Genomic DNA, 22114 nt, shown 5'->3' with positions numbered 1-22114 from the left:
ACTCTTCTGCAACAAGATGCAGGAGGAGTGCCTGGTCAGAGAAAAAGGAACAGGAGAGAAGCAGGTAGTAGGAAATGAAAGAAGAAGAGCGAAAATGGGCAATGCCCGGAAGAAGGCACCTACAGAGAACCAAAGGAGCCCTGTAGGGCAAAAAAAGAGGGAAAAAAACTGAGAGGAAGTGGAAATCCATGGAGGAGGTCCATAACCAGCAACACTGCAGGTGCCTGCACCAACCACCACCCCACCCCAAGGGTAGGTTAGAGGCGCCGTATGCCCCGCAGGGCACAGTGCATTAACTGAAATATACGCATCAACAAGATTAACTGCAGTCATGGGATATGAACAGCAACCCTCTCGTATAAACCCATACCTGAGTACTGCTAAGAAAACAGAAAACTATCTGTGGGTAAAATGGAGACCTATTAGAATGTCTATCCACCACCTTCCACCTTTAGATGGGCTAGAACCCAAGAGCAGGAACAAAGTTACTGGCGTCCCATACAAAATTATGTGGCAGACTTTACGATGGGTCGGCATGAAAGGACCAGCAAGTTATCGCCCTCCCAATTGGGAGCCCATGGGAAACTACAACTAACTATGGCCCCCGTAGCACATAGTGTAATGCCTTAACTTGTTGTCTAAGTCTGCTAATCCAGTCATATATAACAATCACCCGCAAAACATGAACATATGCAAGGAGGATCAAACATAGAATGCAGTGTCCCTTAGAGCAACATGGACAGTGAGAGCAGGTCCCTCAGCAGAATTGCAAAGCGGTCTGCCATAACAGGAGAGAAACAGTTCAGGCTTCATTCGGGAGGCAAATCAGGACAGGTCCTAGGGGCCGATCTGGACCGGGTGCGCCTCTCATTCCTCCTTGAACGGGGTCTCAGTGTCCCAGGAGGAACACGTTCCGCAGACAGCCAGTCAGGGAACAACAAGGGCCTAGTTTTCAGAAAAGCGAATAGTCCCCCCAGTTGGTCTGGGGATCTCAATATGTATGGGCGGTCTTGTCTCCTCACTTTAAGGTGGAAAGGATGTCCCCACCTGTATGAGGCCTCACACTCCCAGATGCGTGTCAACAATGGCTGGAGAAATCTCCTCATATAGAGTGTGCGTGCAGAGACATCTGGGAACAGCCGCCCCACCCCCCCTTTAAATAAAATGTCTGCGTCCCAATCCCTCACTGCTTTAAGTATGGCCTCCTTTTCTATATAATGGTGCAATCTGCACAATACATCTCTCGGTGTACCTGCATCCTGCTGAAGTCTGTTGACCTTGTGCACACGGTCCACAGCAAATGTGGCATCCTCCGGGCGCCCGGTCACCTTGCTAAATAATGTTGTGACCCGATGTAACAAGTCCTCTTGCGCCTCTCGTTACCCCAAACCTTTAATTCTCACATCGTTCCTTCTCCTCGATTCTCCTGATCATCTAGAAGAATAGTGAGGGAGCACACTTGGGACCGTTGAAGGGCCGAGTCCGACTTCAGATTGGCCACCCTCGTGGTCAGGGCCGCAATGGCATCTTCATTTGCGGTAGTACATGTGAAGAGGCTCGTGACTTCCTCCTTTACCGCCTCCAGGGCCTGTTGTTGTGCCGCCTCGATCCGCTGTACCACTAGGTCCAGGTCCTGCTTAGACGGCAGTGCTTGAATGAGGCTCCTTAGTAATTGCAGCTCGGATTGCACTACATCAGACGGGGAGCTTAATGGCAGCATACTGTGCGCTAACGACAGCCCAACAAAGGCGCCATTCTCATCAGCCAGTGGGTCAGGAGGAGAACCAGATATCTCCCCTCTCGGGTGTAGCAGGTGTGTGTGTCCCGTAACACGGCCAGGAACGTCCTGTTGACCAGCGGGTCCCGATGCTGTGGGCGCCATGTTGCCCTCTGTGAGGTGCTGGGACACGGGCAGGAAGAAACTTTCTATGCCGCCCGTAAAGGCTACCGATCGGGTCACCGGGCGGTTCGGGGTGTCAGCAGGTGTCCCCAAGGGTTTATGCATCCCAAAAATCTTGAAATCGCTTCAGCTAAGATGGTCTATCGCAGTTGCTGGCACGGAGCTCCCAGTAAGTGCGTCTTTACAGCTCCATAGCAAAGCCACGCCCCCCCCCCCTGACGTCTTTTCTATCCTGACCCAGAATCTTTGGATAGGAACTGACGCTGGGTTGGTGGCACAGACACAGTTTCATCTTCTGATAATGACTACAAGGATGTCATTTGTGAACCCTGATTCCAAGTGGGGTCTGCAACGTCATCATTATCATAATCTGGGACAAAATTGTGCTCTCCCAAGCTTTCTTCCTCCATAGCCATGCAGTCTGACCCCCTACTGCATCCAAAAGCTTCCCCTGCCTGGCTCTTCTCACTGTTTTGGGGTGTATCAACTCTGGGAGTCTCAAGACTTCTTCCAAATTTCTGCCTCTCAGGAGGATCCTCCAATAGACCTGCTAAATCCGATGAACACCTGCAAAGGCTTCTTAAGCATTTTCAAAAAAATCCTGGTTTAGGTTTGGCAATACAATCACGTGGAAGACTGCTGACTTTATAGATGTGCAGAAGGCAGTCAGACACATTCCACAAGGAAGGTAAGCCCCAAAAGGTATTTGCTAAAGAAGCTGGCTGTTCACAAAATGGTTTATCAAAAGCATATAAATGGAAAGTTGAGCGAAAGGAAAAAATATGGTAAAAAAAGGTGCACAAGCAACCAGGATAGCCCCAGCCTTGACTTTTTTTTATAATATTTAAATTTATTGAGATGCACTTACGTTTACTGTTTTTTTTTCTTCTTATATGTCATGACAGGTATACTTTAAGAGATTGTTCACACGTTCCATAACTGTGGATCCATAATTACGGACACTATCTGTAATTTTAGGGATCCATAATTCATTCCACAAAACAGTACGACATGTCCTTGTGCAGACCGTAATTACTGAACAATTAGCTAAAAACTTTAGGGGATCCACATTTTTTGCGGACGCTATGGATGTTACATTAATAATGTCCGCAAAAAATACAGATCACATTAAAGGAGAACTCAGCCAAAATGTATTTTTTTTTTTAATCAAATAGTTTTTATTAGAGGTTTTGCATTTGTAAAGTACACAGAACTACAGGGAGGCTAGCGCAATAGCTCAAACCCTGCTCAAAACAGTACAAAACAGGAAACGAGAAAGATAAAAGAAAAAAGAAGTAAGAGAAAGAAGAAAAAAAAAGGGGAGAAACCCAACAAATTGGCAACCACCAACCTAGTCCAAAGAGGTATCCCTTCAGAAGAGGAGAAGCATACAGCAGTGCAAACAGCAAACCAGTAAATAGGTTCTATATCCTCCATTATAAGCAGAAACTCCTAGACACATAATTAGGTGGCCGGTGAGGGAGAGAGCCTGCCTCTAGTGAGTGATAGCGGTGCCATGCCGGGGGTATCTAGCCAAGGGGCCCAAATCTTCTCAAATTTTTTCATTGCCTCCCACTTTTCATAGGCATATTTATCGTTGGCAATGAGCCAATTGACTTTAGCTAAGAAGACAGTACTCGTCGGAGGGTCCTGGTCGAGCCAGGATTGAGCAATCAGCTTTCTAGCCATATACAATATTCTAGCAACAGCTATTTTACCAGGATTAGGTAAGGCTATGTCCTCTATGTAGCCTAAAATGCAAACTAAGGGAGACTGTTCAAGGTGAACAGAATAGACTTTGTGAATAATTGAGGCAACCTCCTGCCAATACCTCGTTAATTTTGGGCACCGCCAGAACATGTGCAGGATCCCTCCCTCATCTCTCCAGCACTTAGGACATAGGGCATCGGGACGAAGTCCCACTCTAAATAAGAACTCCGGGGTTCTGTAGACACGGTGTAATAGATACAAGTGGGACAGTCGGTGCTGCTCCCCCACAGACAACCGGGGCGTCATCTCCAAGATTTCCCTCCACAACTCATCTTCTAGGGGACCCAAGTCGGCCTCCCACTTCTCCTTTATGTTTAACGGATGTTTTTCTAAAAACTTGTTGTGCAAGTGGATATATAGTAAGGAAATGAGACCAGATGTGGAAGTAGAGTCACCCACTATATGAATAGGCGGAATAATTACCCGTTCCCGGGACAAAATGTCCCCCTCACTATCACACGCATGGCGTAACTGGAGGTATTTGTAAAAATGTGTCCTAGGGATGGGGAATTCCTCACACAGCCGCTGAAAACTTTTTAGCTGACCATTGACATATAGCTGCTCTACTCGTCTAAGGCCAAGTGCCCGCCATGGTGTAAACCCTTCCAAGAAAAATAACTCGCTCAACCAGGGGGTATCCCATATAGAGGTGTATGCAGAGCATCTGGACAACCCATACATGTCCCTAACCTTCCACCAGACTCTATGATAAAGCTGAAGTGTAGGGAGGCCTGCTGCAGCCGTTGAAAAACGTTTAGCCTCCAGGACCTCAAATAACTGCCCCGTACCAAAGTGGGCTTGTAATAATTGGAAAGTAGGGTCCACTAACGCATCTGTCTCCCACCCCCTAAGATGTTGCAGCTGAGAGGCTAAGAAATAGATCATGGCGTTAGGCACCGCCAGCCCCCCTGCTGTCTTAGCTCTCTGCAAAGTTTCTAGCTTTATACGAGGGCGCTGGGAACCCCAGATGAGGTCTCTGAATAAACTGTGTACTTTATGAAAGTAGCGGAGAGGAATCCATATCGGGGAATTATGCAGTACATATAATAGTTGGGGCATCCATACCATTTTTATCAAATTAGAGCGTCCCACCACTGATAAAGGGAGCTTACGCCACACCCCCATTTTGGCTTGAAATTTGGAAAGAATCGGTGTGAGATTCAATCTCTCATAGGCTTTAATATCCTTGGAGATAACAATGCCAAGGTATTTAAATTCCGTGACAATCTTGAGGGGAAAGGGGAGGACAGGCATGTGTGCCACATCAACATCCAGTGGCAGCAGCACCGACTTGTCCCATCCAATAGACAATCCCGAAAATCTGCCAAAGTCATCAATAAGCGTGATAGCCATAGCCAGAGATGCCTCAGTGTCATTTAGATATAACAATAAGTCATCTGCGTATAAGGCTATTTTCTCCTCTTGGGGACCCCTCTTAAAACCACACCCGGGTGGCAACGTATCAGGGATGCCAACGGCTCTATGGCTAATGCAAAAAGCAGCGGCGACAGGGGACACCCCTGTCGCGTACCCCGCTGCAAATCAAATCTGGCAGACAGGCCACCATTTACTTTCACACGCGCGCAGGGTGAGGAATATAGTAGCCGGATCCAAGAAATAAAGCGTGGCCCGAACCCCATCTTGTCCAGCACTGCCCATAGGAGGACCCACTCAACACTGTCAAAAGCTTTGACAGCGTTGAGTGAACACACCGCCCTCCCCCCCGAATCCCCCGAAGGCAACTGGAGGTTAACATATAACCGTCTAATATTCATGGCAGTGGATCTGGCTGGAATGAAGCCCGTTTGGTTGGGATGAACTAGAGCATTCATGTAGAGGGAGAGTCTGTTGTCTATGGCCTTGGCTACTATCTTGATATCTGTAGATAACAGGGAGATGGCTCTATAGGAGCCCGGCAAGGCTACATCTCTCCCCGGCTTGGGTAGAACTACAATTATTGCTTCCCTCATGGACTCCGGAAGGGAGCCTGATTCCACAGAGGCCTGCCACACCTCCAACAGCTTGGGTAACAGCACTTCTCCCACCTTTTTAAATAATTCTCCCGGCAACCCATCCATCCCCGGTGCCCTGTTGTTGGTGATAGAGGAGGCCGCAGCCTCTAGCTCTTCTAATGTCAGTGGGGTCTCCAATGTTTCCCGTACATCAGCAGTTAGGACCGGGAGGGAGACAGAAGACAGGAAATCCCTGATATGATTAGGAGTGACCTCCAATTTGGAGCTATAAAGATTGGAATAATAAGAATTAAAAACTTGTAAAATGTCAGGGGTAGAGGTCACCAGGGCTCCCTCATTATTCCGCATGTGGGTGAGGAAGGTCGAACTTTTTTGAGCACTCGTGATGACAGATAAAAGATGCCCAGTACGTTCGCCTTCTACAAAAAACATGCTTAGCAAAGTTTTTCTTATGGGCAGCGGATTCAAGGTCAAAATCTGTAAGTACCTGTTGGGCGTCTCTAAGTCTAGCTGAGGTAACAGCAGAATTACCTGCAATGTGATTCTCCTCCGCCTGTAGAAGGGAGACCTGGAGAGCAGACCGTAGACGGCCTCTTGCTCGCTTAGTTCGGGTAATAGTTTGTATAAAATATCCTCTTAAATACGCCTTCATGGCATCCCACTCAATCTGCGGAGTGGCAGTACCAGAATTGTGGTTAAAGAATTCTTCTGCTGCCATTTGAATACCAGGCGTCTCGAGAATAGAAAGCCAATGCAGATTAAGGCGCCAGGACCGCACTGTGGGTCGCCACACCCCAGGGTGTTCCAGGAGGAGGCTCAGGGGGGAGTGGTCAGAGAGTGACCGCGGCAAATATTCTACCTCTATCACCAAGGACAGTGTCCGGGCATCCCCCAGGGCAAGGTCTATGCGAGATAGGCTATTGTGCGTGGCCGAGTAACATGAGTAGGCGCGCACACCCGGATGCCGTGCCCTCCAAAGATCAAAGAGAGCTACCTCGGGTAAGAGCGCATCCAATGGGGTCAGGCGCGCAGTGGAGGACGATGCCACTATAGACATCCTATCAAGGGTGCCATCCACAACAGAATTAAAATCACCTATGAGGAGCAGTGAGGCATCCGGGTGTGACGCAGCAAAACCCAAAATTGTTTTTAAGACTGAGCCATTGTATGGTGGAGGTATGTAGAGTGAACACAATACCCACTTAGTAGCATAAATGGAGCAAAACAAACAAACGAACTGTCCGTGAGGGTCTGCATGAACCTTTAGACAAACAAACGGTATATTTTTATGGACCAGTATGCTCACCCCCCGGGAGTACTGTGAATAGTAAGAATGATAGCTCCAGCCTATCCACGACCTGTGTAACAAATGAGCTGTGTCTTTAGTAAGGTGGGTCTCCTGCAGACACAAGATGAGGGGGTGGAAAGTACGTAATTTATCAAACAGTGCGTAACGCTTATCAGCCTCACCCAGACCTCTTATGTTCCAGGAGACCACTCTAATGCCATTCGCCATAGGGGAACAAAAAGAAATACATTTGTAAATATGGACATATCAATGCACAGCACATAGTACAGTGAAAAATATCGGAGGGTAAAGAGTATATGCATAATGTGTGGGAGTTGCCAAGAAACACAGGGCCTGATAGACCCAGCAACTAGAAAAAAAACAAATAGAAAAAAGAAAAACAGGAAAAAGAACAAAGAACAAAAACAGGAACAATTGCCCACTATGTGTGGACAGTGGGGGCCACCAGTTCTCCACACTACCGAGTGTAGGTGAAAAGCTCGCATCTTCTTTGGGCCACCCCGCCTCAATCAGGATATAAGGTGCAACTGCGGGCTCAGGACAAAAGGCACCATAAGGAGTTAGATAGTCTCCACAGCAGAGGGAGAAAATTTCCACACGCCATGGAGGAAAGCAAAGGGACGTGGAACACATCAGGGAGCGGCCCCCTGCTGAATCTGCTGCTGGTGGGCTTCAAGCCAGCGGTCAGCATCTCGTGGCTCAGTGGAGAAATGCGTGTCCCCCATAGCGACAACGCGCAATTTGGCCGGGTACAGCATGGCATAGGGAACATGAAGTTGGCGTAGCCTGCGTTTAATTTCTGTAAAGCGTGCCCGCTTCTTTTGAATTTCTGTTGAATAATCCGGATAGAAGGAAATGCGACAACCATTGTAGGTAATATCAGGGTTTTGGCGTGCAGCCTGCAGGATAGCGTCTCTGTCTTTGTAATGAAGCAGCTTCGCTAGAACCGAGCGCGGCTGGGCCCCAGGTGGCAGCGGGCGGGCAGGGACTCGGTGGGCTCTTTCTATAGCATACAAAGGTGACAGCGTCCCCTCTCCCATAGCATCCTTAATCCAGGATTCAAAGAAACGGGTGGGATTAGGGCCTTCTGCTTTTTCTGGGAAGCCCACAATGCGCACATTGTTGCGTCTCAGTCTATTTTCCAGATCATCTGCTTTGAGGAGGAGAGCAGAGATTTGCTGATCATGTCTGCGAGTATCTCTAGCAACAGGGCCTAGTTTATCCTCCAAATCACTGATTCTGCCCGCAGCAGCCATTCTCTCATTGACTTTTTGCACATTTTGGCGCATAAAGGACAGTTCCTCCTGAATAGAGCCTACTTGCTGTTGTAGGGAGGCAATGGCCATGTTACCTTTCATTACGGCTCGAAATACCTCCCTCATTGTGGGCTCAGGCATGTCGTCCTCCTCCTCCTCTTCCCTGTGGACCTGGGCCTCATGGCTTTGCTGCCTCATAATGGCGGGCCCCAGTGAGGAAGGATCAGGCAGGATTGCGTCAGGGGAAGGCGGGCCCCGGCCCTGGCTGATGCCTGGGCTGCCCCCCCCGCTCCCCCGGCAGGTCCCCAGCACACACCGCTAACCTGCCCGCAGCTTGCTGTATGGGCACCCCGCCGGACCGCAGCACAGTGGAGCCGGCGCCATCTTGGAGGCCTCTGTGGGATGGCGCCGCCGTGTCCCTGGGCTCCTGGGTGCTCTTTTTAGATGTCCCACCGGCCATATCTGATCCCCGCCGTGTCCCCCGTCCTCCGGTCTGTGGGGTGTGTGGGTGCCGCCGTCCTCCAGCCCGCAGGAGCATATATGAGACGGTGATGTGCGGGAGCTCACGCGGCGTGCGGCTTACTCCATCCCCGGTCAGGCTCCGCCCCCGCCAAAATGTATTTTTAATATGTTATTACAAAAGTTAGACAAATTCCTAATGTACACTAATTATGAGAAATGTACATACAGTGTTATTTCCCTCAATTTAGTAGATCAGACAGGCTTCAATTTAAAAAAAAAAAAAAGTGACATCACAAATCGGGTGAAGTGTCCAGCAGGGGGCACAGTATATGTAGAAGTCTATGTAATGTAGTGTCTATGTAGTGTAGTCTATGTAGCTGGGCGTGCATGTATTCACCATAGGGAGAGGGGTGTAAACCGATTCACCATTCACATTAGATGTACACAGGCTCTGACAGGTCCCAAGGAAATGCCGCTCTCCCACTCTCAGCATGCGCTCCTGACTGCTGCTCAGCCAGCACGGCACCATCCCCTACAGACCCCAGACAGAAGATGTCCCCCTCAGCATGACCTCCTGACTTCTGCCTGACTACCATCTGGGGTAGGAGAGGGGCATCTTATGTTTGGGGTCTGTAGGGGACAGCGTGGGGAGATTGCTGTTCAGCCCGCACAGTATGTAGGAGGGGAACATTTCCTGTCTGGGGTCTATAGGGGACAGGGGGCAGCGTGGGGGACATCTGATCCCGCTCTTCCACTCTTTTGAACTACAACTCTCAGCATGTGCTCCTGACTGCTGCTCATCCCACAAGGCACCGGGCAGCACGGGGAGGGAGGGGGGAAGGTAGTTAGATGCACCTCTTTCCCCTTGCTGCCCAGAGCTAAGCAGCAGTCAGGAGCGCATACATTAGCCTGTGTACATCTAATGTGAATAGCGACCATAGGCTTTCACCCCTCTCACTATGGTGAATACATGCACGCTCAGATACATAGACTACTCTACATAGACTTCTACATATACTGCGCCCCCCCCCTTCTGGACACTTCATGTAAATTACACCCGATTCGTGACGTCACGTTTATTTTAGAAAAACTTAAGCCTGTCTGATCTATTAAATTGAGTGAAATAACACTATATGTACATTTCTCAAAATTAGTGTACATTAGGAATTTGTCTAGCTTTTCTTATGTAATAGCATTAAAAATTACATTTTTACCGGAGTTGTCCTTTAATACAAACCATCACCAATCACCTTCCCATTTTTTGGTTATCCATAAAAAATCTGGATTGCACTACAGACATTTTTTTTATTTGATTGCAGACACAATTGCGGACATAACAAATATAAAAATGTGAAACAGCTATTCTGCTCAGTCTCTGAAAAGCCCTTCTGGTTCACTTATTAACACTGCAAATATAAAAATTGATGTTTTATTGTTTTATGTTATTACCTAATGAAGAAAGGGGAACTATCATCAGGGTAGACGGACCTAACCTGCTGATATGTTCCTTTTGTGTAGGAGGCACCAAATATGAAGGTTTGTCTTTTAACTTCATCTTCGGCACCGTTCCCACACACTTAATTGTTTACTCCTCGGTCTGGTATGACCATTGGGGGCACTGCCCCACCCTCCTAGCAACGAGCAATACCAGTAGATTAGATTTGTCTAACCTGTTGATAGTTCCCCTTTAAGGGAGAAGTCCGTTGAAAATTTTTTATTAAAGTATTGTATTGCCCCTCAAAAGTTATACAAATCCCGCAATATCCACATAAAGTGCTTTTTTTCCTGCACTTACTACTGCATCAAGGCTTCACTTCCTGGATAAAATGGTGATGTCACGACCCGACTCCAAGAGCTGTGTGGGCTGTGGCTGCTAGAGAGGATGATGGCAGGGGAACCGTGAGGGACACAGGGCACTGGAAGGGCACTGAGCATTCCTCTGCTATAATCCTCTTCAGCAGCCACAGCCCGCACAGCTCTGGGAGTTGGGTTGTGGCATCACCATTTAATCCAGGAAGTGAAGCCTTGATGCAGTAATGCAGGGAAAAAAAATCACTTTATGTGCATTTCCCGTAATAAGTGTATATTGGTTATTTGTATAACTTTTGGGGGGCAATACAATACTTTAATAAAAAATTTTGACGGACTTCTCTGGTAACCCCTTAAAATGCAGTGCCTATAATTCAATACTTGTTCTGCCCTACACTTTCGGCACCAGTCTGCATCTTAAATATTGATTCCGGTATGAAGCGCTGGATTTAAACCATAATTTTTTCCTGCACTTTCCTCCACTTGTGCGGGGTGGAACAATGGCTCTACTTCAATGGGATCCCGGCCGGAGTGTAAACACACCGTATACGCTCTGGCCGAGATCCCATGCGGACCCGCAAATAATTGACATGTCGCAGAAAGACCTGTCAGTTCACACAATAAAGTGAGCGGCTCCGACCACTTGCTTCATTGTGTGTTATGTTAGGTTCTGATGCAGGCGCACGGTGATGCGCCCGCATCAGAACACTACGGCCAGAAAGATCATCCGGGATGATCCGGGCAGAAACCGGCTGTTCCGTGACCCGGCCGGGTCACAGAATGGCCGGTCTCATACGTTGTGTGAACATAGCCTTAACCCCTTAACGACGGGGTATACCCGTCATGCGGCCGTTAAGGGTAAACATAGAGGGCTCTCTACCTATGAGCTCCTTTCTTCTATGTTTTTCTTCTTCACCACTCACAGGGGTTAGTACATCACCTGTAGGAAGTCATCACATGGGGAGAGAAAGCATACACCCACACCTAGTCAGTCTTAGCTAAGTTTCTGAGCAGACAGGAAGCAAGACAAGTTTGTCCCTACCGTGGTCCATCTGGGCCCTGGCTTTGCCAGGTCTCCACTCCAGAGCTACACTCTCCAGTCTTAGTCTAGTTGTTGAGCAGAGCAGACGTATATGCGAGACTTACACACCCTTTTCTTGAAAGCTGCACTTCCACATACTATGCAGTGTTAAGCTTCTCAAGGGAAAGGAAAGTCGAAGAAAACCCCAACCCATGGTGAGAACCAGTCTAAGAGTGCTGGAAAGTATCCTGATAACAAAAGGAACTAGTCTGGATAGAGCAAAGTTGATAGAAGCCTACGTACGCTATCTCGCAGCACAGGTGTAACCAGGAAATCTTGGCCACTCTGCTCAACCCAGGTAACAGGGTCTGGGGTTTGTGTCACCCTCTAGGACAGGTCGCCTGACACTGGTGGGCAAAAAGTGATGAAAAGACAAGAAGTCAAAACACAGGCACAAGTAAACGTCTATTCTCAAGTCTATGGTATTCTACTTCTTCCTCTTCATCTAACGTTCCGGCAGAGCACACTTCTACCCTGGGTTGGGACTCTTACGACATCCTCCTCTCTACTACTCTGAACCTGCAGTACAAACCTCCCTCCGCTGTTCTAAACTCTCTGCAAAAACTCCTCTCAACTGCTCACCGCTCTCCTACACAAAAGTTCCGTCTTGTCAGGTTTACATTCTACTATCATCTATTGTATAAAGATCTATTTATGCTAAAAGAACTCAGTGGTTATTACTTCAGCACCAACACAGTAGACACTACATTCTTGGGTCATCTCCCCTTTCTGTGGGTGGCGGTACTGATAGTCCAGGAGGGTCACAACTCCACCCCGGACCACTGTGATAAGTACCCAAGGGACCCCCCTCACAGCCCAGCAGGTCACCGACCACAGGGGAAATTGTATAGCTAGCCTTCCTAAACTAAAATCAGGTGTACCACCATACCTGTGTCGACACTGGCGTCGCGACAGTATACCATCTGGCTAAGCTATATTCCGACCAACCACCACAGAAGTGGCATCACACGTTACCATCTAGCAAGTGATATAACACCTATAGGGCACAAAGAACCTATAGTAACTGGAATCACACAGTTACTGTATATAGAGGAATAAATAACAAACTTTATTGAATCTATCACAAAAACAACACTAAAAACAAGGACCTGGGAGGTGGGAGACCTCACTACTGGGACCTGTAATGGTATAAAGTGCATGTGCATGTAATAAATATTAGGTAGACCTGTCAGCATAAATGCATAATAAACAATAAAGTGCCAGTGCTGCCACAAAAATGCTGTAGTATGCTGAACAGAATAAATACAAAGTGCCAATCAAAATACCACACATGTAGGATTGCACAATCATATAGGTCCCAGTCCGCTGGCCCCCCACCTCACCCCTATGCCGTTTTGCTGCCACTTTGTCAGCGGCAGCGAAACAGCCTAGGAATGAGGTGGGGTGAAGTCCCTGTAGATTGAGATCCCAATATAAGCATGATCAGAGCAGAGAGTAATTCAAGGTCATATGACTTCTCCATAAGCACTGCTTTAGCATTGTCTAGTGATTCTAGTTTTTTTTCGCTCACTATTATTGATATTTTTTTCTGTTTGACAGGGTTCTAATAGAAATGATCGTATTATCCTTACAAATGGTCCTGAGAAAGCATCAGAAATTCAAAAGCAGATTAGTGAAATCTTCACTCAGATAAACCAGAAGATACCTAAAGTAACTTTTATGGATAAAGATAATGCAACTAGTGCGAACAATAGCAAAGTGTTCATTAAAAACTCGCAAAATTATTATTGTGTTGGGGATCAATTAACTGTACAGGTTGATGTGTATGATTATCTGGGAAAGAGGAAAACCTATGGAGGGGACTATCTCAGAGCAAGGATTTCTGATCAAGATAAGAGAGCCGGAGCTTCAGGGAGGATTGAAGATTTTAACAATGGAACATACCATGTTTATTTTACCCTATTATGGGAAGGTAAAGTTGTGGTGACCGTATTTCTCATGCACCCAAGCGAAGCCGCCTCTGCTCTCTGGAGGTCAAGAAATAGCTGGTATGGTCAACTAGATTTCTTAGGAAAATTTACAAGTGAAGATAAAGAAATGGTGACAAAGTGTGGATTTGCTCTGGATAAAACAGAAGAACTTTGTGAATATGCCGACTATAAAAATGAAGAATATTTTTACTGTGTCAAACCTCAAAATTTCAGCTGTGAATCATTTACTTCATATAAAAATGTAAAACGTCCCTATTCACAGTTGTCCGCACTGGAAAGCAGCCTCCTTACAAGGTATGTCTTCCAATAAACTATCTAATTATAAGAGTTCATATTAAGCCATGTTTATATTTGTAACAGCCTCTCACTATCCATGTGTACATAACGCAACACACAGTCGTAACTTAACCCCTTAAGGACAGAGCCTGAAATGGCCTTAAGGACAGAGACAAATTTTATGAATATGACCAGTGTCACTTTATTCATTAATAACTTCGGGATGCTTTTACCTATCCGGCTGATACTGAGATTGTTTTCTCGTGACATATTGTACTTTACATTTCTGGTAAAATGGAGTCGATCCTCATAACGAATCTTTATGAAAAACACCAAAATAACATGAAAAATTTTGAAAAAATGCATGTTTCAAACTTTGAAACCTTTCTGCTTATACAGAAAATGGTTATGCCACATAAATTATATATTAAATAGCATTAGCAACATGTCTACTTTATGTTGGCGGCATTTATTAAACTATATTTCATTTTTTTTAGACAATAGGAAGCTTCAAACATTAGCAGCAATTTTCCAAATTTTCTGTAAAATTTCAAAATCAGATATTTTTAGGGACCTGTTCAGGTTCAGGCTGGGTTCACACGCTGTAACTGTGCGGCTGTATTTTTTATGCGGCTGTAAATGTGCGGGTGAAACTCCGGCCGTGGGAAAAAATAGACATGCGGCTCAAAGCATACGGTCATTTACTTTGAAATCTGGTTCAACTAAAAATAACAAATAAAATGTTAAGAAAGTGATCCAAACACCTCTGGATGCATCTGGGAAAGCAGGGAAACAGTTTACATGAATCGCTATTACCGGGGTTTGCGATCCTCTGCACTATAGCCGATGTCTCTCATGGTTAATATATTGAATTAATAAAACACATTTTCTGTCTAATAAAGTCCCTTTTATTGTTCAATAATTAAATGTAAACGATTCCATCATTTTGCAATTAAATATACTGTTAAAATAAATATATATATAAATAAATGTATATTTATATATATATTTATTTTTTGACAGTATATTGAATTGCACAATGATGGATTCGTTAGAATTAAATTATTGAACAAAGAAACTGTATTTATTTAAACGAAAATGTGTTTTCTTAATTAAATATTAATTAGTACAGGAAGCTCCATAAGCCGTTAATTCATATGCCGGCAATAGAGCATTCTGTACTAATCATCACTTAACTTTAATGAAAACATCAAATGTTTCTTCTAATTATGTTATCACAATAGCATTATTAGAAGAAACATTTAGAATTATATGTGCGCTCAGCTGATTGGCTGATCGGCTGAGCGCACATATAATAAGCCGGTCGCCGTACAGTGACTTCATTGTGCTGCGGACCAGCGAAGAGGACACATCGGGGTGAGTATAGAGCTCTCCACACCCCCTCCCCAGCACTGCACCCCTCCCAGCAAGGAAGGGGGGTCAGTTAACCCCTTCCTTGCTGGGATGGGTGCAGTCTGACATCAGTCTGGCCCCCGAGGGGTTAAGGGGGATACAATACATCCTCCCTTAACCCCTTGGGGGTCAGACTGTAAGCAGCGATCTGTAAAGATGCTGCATACTGTAAGGAGCACAACACCGCTCACAATGATGGGTGTTGTGCTCCTGTTTGTGTTTTTTTTGTGTGTTTCTCCCTTTTTGTTTTTCAGATATCGGTATCCTGGGGATTACGTTGGATTCCATGGACTACGTCGATGACCAGCGGTTGTTCTTTGAATTTTTTAAATAAAATGGTCAATGAGGGGTGTGGGGGTGTTTTTCTTTGAATAAAAAATTTTTTAAACTTGTGTCTTGTCTTTATTTCTTTACTTTATAGACTTAGTAGTGGAAGCCATCTAATAGACGTAATCCATTACTAAGTTGGGGCCTAGTGTTAGCCGGTATAAAATGGCTAACACTAACCCCCCATTATTACCCCAGTACCCAATGCCACCAGGGGTACTGGGAAGAGCCAGGTGCCAGTGGTCCCGGAGCGTCAAAATTGGCGCTCCTGGACCGGGCGGCAGCAGGCTGGTAAGATTTAGGCTGGGGAGGGCCTAAACCAATGGCTCTTCCCACCCTGGTGTTACCAGGCTGCTGTCGTTTGGTTTTTAACCCGGCTGGTTATAAAAATAGGGGGGACCCTATGCGTTTTTTTAAAATAATTTATTTATTTAAAAAAAAAAACGCATAGGGTCCCCCCTATTTTTATAACCAGCCGGGTTAAAAACCAAACGACAGCAGCCTGGTAACACCAGGGTGGGAAGAGCCATTGTTTTAGGCCCTCCCCAGCCTAAATCTTACCAGCCTGCTGCCGCCCGGTCCAGGAGCGCCAATTTTGACGCTCCGGGACCACTGGCACCCGGCTCTTCCCAGTACCCCTGGTGGCATTGGGTACTGGGGTAATAATAGGGGGGTTAGTGTTAGCCATTTTATACCGGCTAACACTAGGCCCCAACTTAGTAATGGATTCCGTCTATTAGACGGCTTCCACTACTAAGTCTAAAAAGTAAAGAAATAAAGACAAGACACAAGTTTAAAAATGTTTTTATTCAAAGAAAAACACCCCCACACCCCTCATTGACCATTTTATTTAAAAAATTCAAAGAACAACCGCTGGTCATCGACGTAGTCCATGGAATCCGACGTAATCCCCAGGATACCGATATCTGAAAAACAAAAAGGGAGAAACACACAAAAAAAACACAAACAGGAGCACAACACCCATCATTGTGAGCGGTGTTGTGCTCCTTACAGTATGCAGCATCTTTACAGATCGCTGCTTACAGTCTGGCCCCCAAGGGGTTAAGGGAGGATGTATTGCATCCCCCTTAACCCCCGGGGGGCCAGACTGATGTCAGACTGCACCCATCCCAGCAAGGAAGGGGTTAACTGACCCCCCCTTCCTTGCTGGGATGGGTGCAGTGCCGGGGAGGGGGTGGGGAGAGCTCTATACTCACCCCGATGTGTCCTCTTCGCTGGTCTGCAGCACAATGAAGTGACTGTACTGCGGACCGGTTTATTATATGTGCGCTCAGCCGAACAGCCAATCAGCTGAGCGCACATATAATTCTAAATGTTTCTTCTAATAATGTTATTGTCATAACATAATTAGAAGAAACATTTGATGTTTTCATTAAAGTAAAGTGATGATTAGTACAGAAAGCTCTATTGCTGGCATATGAATTCACGGCTTATAGAGCTTCCTGTACTAATTAATATTTAATGAATAAAACACATTTTCTTGGAAATAAATTCAGTTTCGTTGGTCAATAATTTAATTCTAACGAATCCATCATTGTGCAATTCAATATACTGTCAAAAAATAAATATATAGATAAATATACATTTATTTATATATCTATTTTTTTTAACAGTATATTTAATTGCAAAATGATGGATTCGTTAGAAATAAATTATTGATCAACGAAAGTGTCTTGATTACAAATAAAATGTCTTTGATTAATTTAATATATTAACTATTAGAGGCATCGGCATTCGGCACCATTGCCGGCTATTTTTGAAGTACTCCGTACGGACCGCCTGTCAATCCTCGGCCGCATGTTCAGCCGCAAACAATGGTCTTGTTCATTTTTTACGGGTCCGTTTACGATAGGGCCGTAGATTCAGAGATAGTGTGCACTGTGCAGCCGCATATCCTATACTTCCCAGCATACACACGAACCATCAAAAATACCGCCGCACAATTACAGCCGCACATACAGCCGCACTCTTACAACGTGTGAACCGAGCCCCCAAGTGTATTTGAGGGGCCTGTATGTTAGAAAGCCCCACAAAGCACCCCATTTAAGAAACTGCACCCCCCACACTCTGCAAAAGCACATCCAGAAAGTTTTTTAACCCTTTAGGGGAGTCACAGAAATAAAAGCGAAGTGTGTAAGAAATTTGAAAATTTTTATTTTCTGTGCAGAGATTTTATTGTAATCCAATATCTTTCATAATGATAAACCTATTAGCAGAGAAATTCACCCCAATACTGATTGTCCCGTTTCTGCAGTTTATAGATATACCCCATATGTGACCCTATTGCGCTATTTGACGCAACCACAAGCCTCAGATATAAGGGAGCGCCTAGTGCATTTCAATGGCTCCGTTATATTTGGTCATTTTTGACTGTACTACTTCAGGTTGGCAGAGGCTCTGGGGTGCCAAAACCTAAAAAAACACCCCTAAAGGGACACCATTTAGAAAACTGCACCCCTCAAGGAATGTAACAAGGGGTGCGGTGAGCATTTGGACCCCACAGGTGCTTCGCAGATTTTCAGAACAATGTGGTGTAAAAAAGGAAAAATTCTATTTTTTACACTAAAATGTTGTTCTAGCATTCATTTTTCATTTTTACAAGGGGATAAAAGAAAAAAAAAACACCAAACGTGTAGCGCAGTTTCTCCCGAGTACGGAAATACCCCACATGTGGACATAAAGTGCCAAGCGGGTACAGGACGAGCCTCCAAAGGGAAGGAACGCCAATTGGCCTTTGCAAGCTGGATTTTACTGGAATGGATTTCAAGGGCCACGTTGCATTCAAAGAGCCCTCGTGCTGCCAAAACACTGGAAACCCCCCACAAGTGACCCCATTCTGGAAACTACACCCCTCAAGGAATCTAACAAGGGGTTCAGTGAGCATATGGATCCCACTGGTGACGGGCACAAATGTGGAACAATGTGACGTAAAAGGGAAAAATTTCATTTTTTCACTTTCACGGCACAAATGTGGCCGTCATCAAGGGGTCCATATGCTCACTGCACCCCTTGTTAGATTCCTTGAGGGGTGTAGTTTCCAGAATGGGGTCACTTGTGGGGGGTTTTCACTGTCTTGGCAGCACGAGGGCTCTGTAAATGCGACATGGCGTTCATCATCCATTCTGGCCAAATCCAGCCTTTAAAATCCAAATGGCGCTCCTTCCCTTCGGAGGCTTGCCCTGCGCCCACATGGCGCTTTATGTCCACATGTGGGGTATTTACGGACTCGGGGAATTGCTCTACACATTTTGTGTGTTTTTTTCTCTTTTAACCCCTTGTGAAAATGAAAAATTTAAGGCTAAACCAACATTATAGTGTAAAAAATGTAATATTTCATTTTCACGCCATATTGTCCCACATTTATGCCCGTCACCAGTGGGGTCCATATGCTCACTACACCCCTTGTTACATTCCCTAAGGGGTGTAGTTTCCATAATGGGGTCACTTGTGGGGGGGTTCAACTGTCTTGGCAACACAGGGGCCTTTTAAATGCAACATGGCCCCTCGAAATCCATTCCAGCCAAATCCAGCCTCAAAAAGCCAAATGGCGCTCCTTCCTTTTGGAGGCTTACCCTGCACCCGCATGGCGCTTTATGTCCACATGTCGGGTATTTCCATACTCAGGGGAAATTGCTCTACACATTTAGTGGTTTTTTTTTATCTTTTAACCCCTTGTGAAAATGAAAAAATCAAGACAAGATCAATGATTTAGTGTAAAAATTAAACATTGTTTATACTATATGTTAGTCTAGCCTTGATTTTTTCCTTTTCCACAAGGGGTTAAAAAAGAAAGTGAACACAAAACGTGTAGGGTAATTTCCCCTGAGTACGAAAATACCCCAAATGTGGATATAATGTGCCATATGGGCAGAGGGCAAGCCACCAAAGGGACAGAGCGCCATTTAGAGGCTTGAATGGAGGATGGAGGCCATGTCGCAATTACAAAGCTTCTGTGCTGCCAGGACAGTAGAAACCCCCCACAAGTGACCCCATTCTGGAAACTACACCCCATAAGGAATCCAACAAGGGGTACAGTGAGCATATGGACCCCACTAGTGACGGGCACATAAGTGGAACATGTGCCATGAAAATAAAAAATATTTTTTTCATTTTCACGGCCCAAATGTGCCCATCACCAGGGGGCCATATCCCCACTGCCCCCCTCGTTAGATTCCTTATGGGGTGTAGTTTCCAGAATGGGGTTTATAATTGCATCATGGCATCCTCTAATGGGAATGGTGGCCATACCTATTTAGCTGGGGAAAAGGGACCATTCTAATTTATTTGGGGGTATTAGGCCAATTATTAGTTTATAAGGTTGAAAATGACAGGTGTCCATCAAATTCAACCTGTGTTGATTCAGAGGAAGGCAAACAAAAAAACCTCATAAGGCAGACGACAGTAGCCTCATCACAGGGGAAAAATTCCTTCCCGACTCCATAATGGCAATCAGAATAATCCCTGGATCAACGTGTCCCCTGAAATAGGAATAAGGGACAGAATTTAGATAATGTAGAACCCCAATGACGTGTGGTACGCCTTGAAGCGATCCAGTATGCAGAGGCCGGGGTGATCAGGACAGGCGTCACACTGGAAAATTGTGTCCTTCCTGATCTCCCTATTACACCACACTCTGCACTTCTTCTGGGGTCTCCTGTTTTCCAGTGTGGGGGACGTCACCTGGAAAATGTTGTCCTGGTGCGATACGGGGTCCCTCATATCCAGAAGCGCTGGGTCCGCTCCATGGCTGCTAAATATTAGGGCTTTATTACTACTTCTGATATTTACGGATCGTGCCGCAAGCTACAGTAGCTCAGGCAGCGAGGGACCGGAAGAGGGGGCGCTGGTATAAAAGTTATCCCCATACAGATGGTAACCTTTATCTAGCAGTGGGAAGATCAGTTCCCGAACGATCTCCCCACTGACTCGGAGGATGGGGGGGGGGCATCTGGGGGCTGGATTTGGGTGTCCCTTCCTTCATACACTCTAAGGGTACGTGCACACTGGCGAATGGCGAAGGATAACCCTTTGTGCATTCCGCAGCTGGCACCCGCCGGCAGGCTGTTGGAGGCGCGCGTCTCCGCTCGTGTCACACTCCATTATATGCACGGGCGGATTCTGCCCTCTGTCCAATGTGTTCATTCTTTGGACGGACGACGGAATCCGCCCGTGCATAGAACGGAGTCTATGACATGGGTGGAGACGCTCGCCTCCATCAGTCCGCCGGCGGGTGCCAGCTGCGGAATGCACAAAGGGTTATCCTTCGCCATTCCGCAGTGTGCACGTACCCTGGATCTGTAAGTGTACCCTGAGGTACGCTCACAGAGTGTGTAGAATTTCACGCCATACCGTGATCTCTTATTGGGACGGTACTGGCGGAAAAGACGTGTCTGGGGGGCAGCGTACGCTACGCTACCCCCAGACACGTCACTGGATGATGAGGATGAATGGAGGAAAGAAGGATCCCCACATTCATCCTCACTGGCTGTTTCGGTGTCGGAAGCAATAATAGCGTATGCGTCCGACACCGAAAACACCTTGGGGGCCATCTTTATACGGGGATTGGTATATGGGGTATGTAAATGTGTAGTGGTGTAGTGTAAAGCTTTATTTCATGTAGTGTAGTGTAGTGTTTTTTACGTGTTTTTTTGACAGTAAGAAAAAATATCCCTTTGCCAAGAAAGGAGCTGCTGATAAATGCGCACTTATGTGCGGCACTTATCAGCAGCCAGTGGCGGTAGGATATAGGGGGCAAAAATGCCCCTACGCCAAAAAGGAGGAGTTGCTGATCAGCGGCGCACTTACAGGCGATGCTGATCAGCACTCAGCGGCGTTAGGGCGCAAAAAAAGAAAAAATAAATAAATAAATAAAAATCTTTTTAACCCAAAGCAACTGATCAGTGAATGATATTCACTGATCAGCCGCTAGGGGGCGGTAGAGCGACGCTGCCGGAGATTACCGAGGCCCGCCGAACACGAGGACCCGAGCGATTACGAAGATTTCCGACGCTGGACGACCGAACCCGTAAGTGACCCAAAGAAGACGCGAGGCCGGCGCGGACCGCAGATCGTCGCTCCGGACGCCCAGATCAGGTGAGTATGGTACACCTGCATCACACACACCGGTTCCTCACCCCTCAGCTACCTAGCTGAGGGGTGCAGAACGTGACAAAACTGTTTTTTTACAGTTTGATCGCCATGATGGCCCGGCCGGTACTGGCCGGCCTATCACGGCGATCGTGTGGGTGGCATCGGCGCCATCTTTGGTGGGGACACTAATGGCGATTGGTGCTGTCTCGGACAGCACCAATCGCCATTGCTTTCCAGGTCACCGGGTCAACCATGACCCGGAAAGCTGTTTTCAGCTGCTATATGCTGATCTGTATAGATCAGCATATAGCAGCGATCGTCGGCACGGGAGGGGTTAATCACCCACCCCCCCCGTGCCGACGAGCAGAGATGGCCTGCTATACATTATAGCAAGCCATCTTCCCCGACCGCTGTGTGTGAACACACAACGATCAGGGAAACATCGGGCGTAAGTATACGCCCGTTTGCATTAAAG

At 46.3% G+C, this 22114-nt stretch overlaps 1 protein-coding gene across 3 annotated transcripts in view; it reads left to right on the top strand.

Annotated features, from left to right (window-relative positions):
• Positions 1-22114, top strand: part of LOC138769042 (NXPE family member 1-like) — an 80947-nt gene that overhangs the window by 33329 nt on the left and 25504 nt on the right. For all 3 annotated transcript variants that reach the window (XM_069947207.1, XM_069947208.1, XM_069947209.1), the window contains one exon: positions 13121-13806. In XM_069947207.1, the coding sequence (XP_069803308.1) occupies positions 13121-13806 (686 nt within the window). The remainder of the gene's footprint in view (positions 1-13120; positions 13807-22114) is intronic.

Source organism: Dendropsophus ebraccatus, chromosome 12 (assembly GCF_027789765.1).
Source record: "Dendropsophus ebraccatus isolate aDenEbr1 chromosome 12, aDenEbr1.pat, whole genome shotgun sequence".
Classification (NCBI taxonomy): domain Eukaryota; kingdom Metazoa; phylum Chordata; class Amphibia; order Anura; family Hylidae; genus Dendropsophus; species Dendropsophus ebraccatus.
This window is presented reverse-complemented; position numbering and strand designations above follow the sequence as displayed.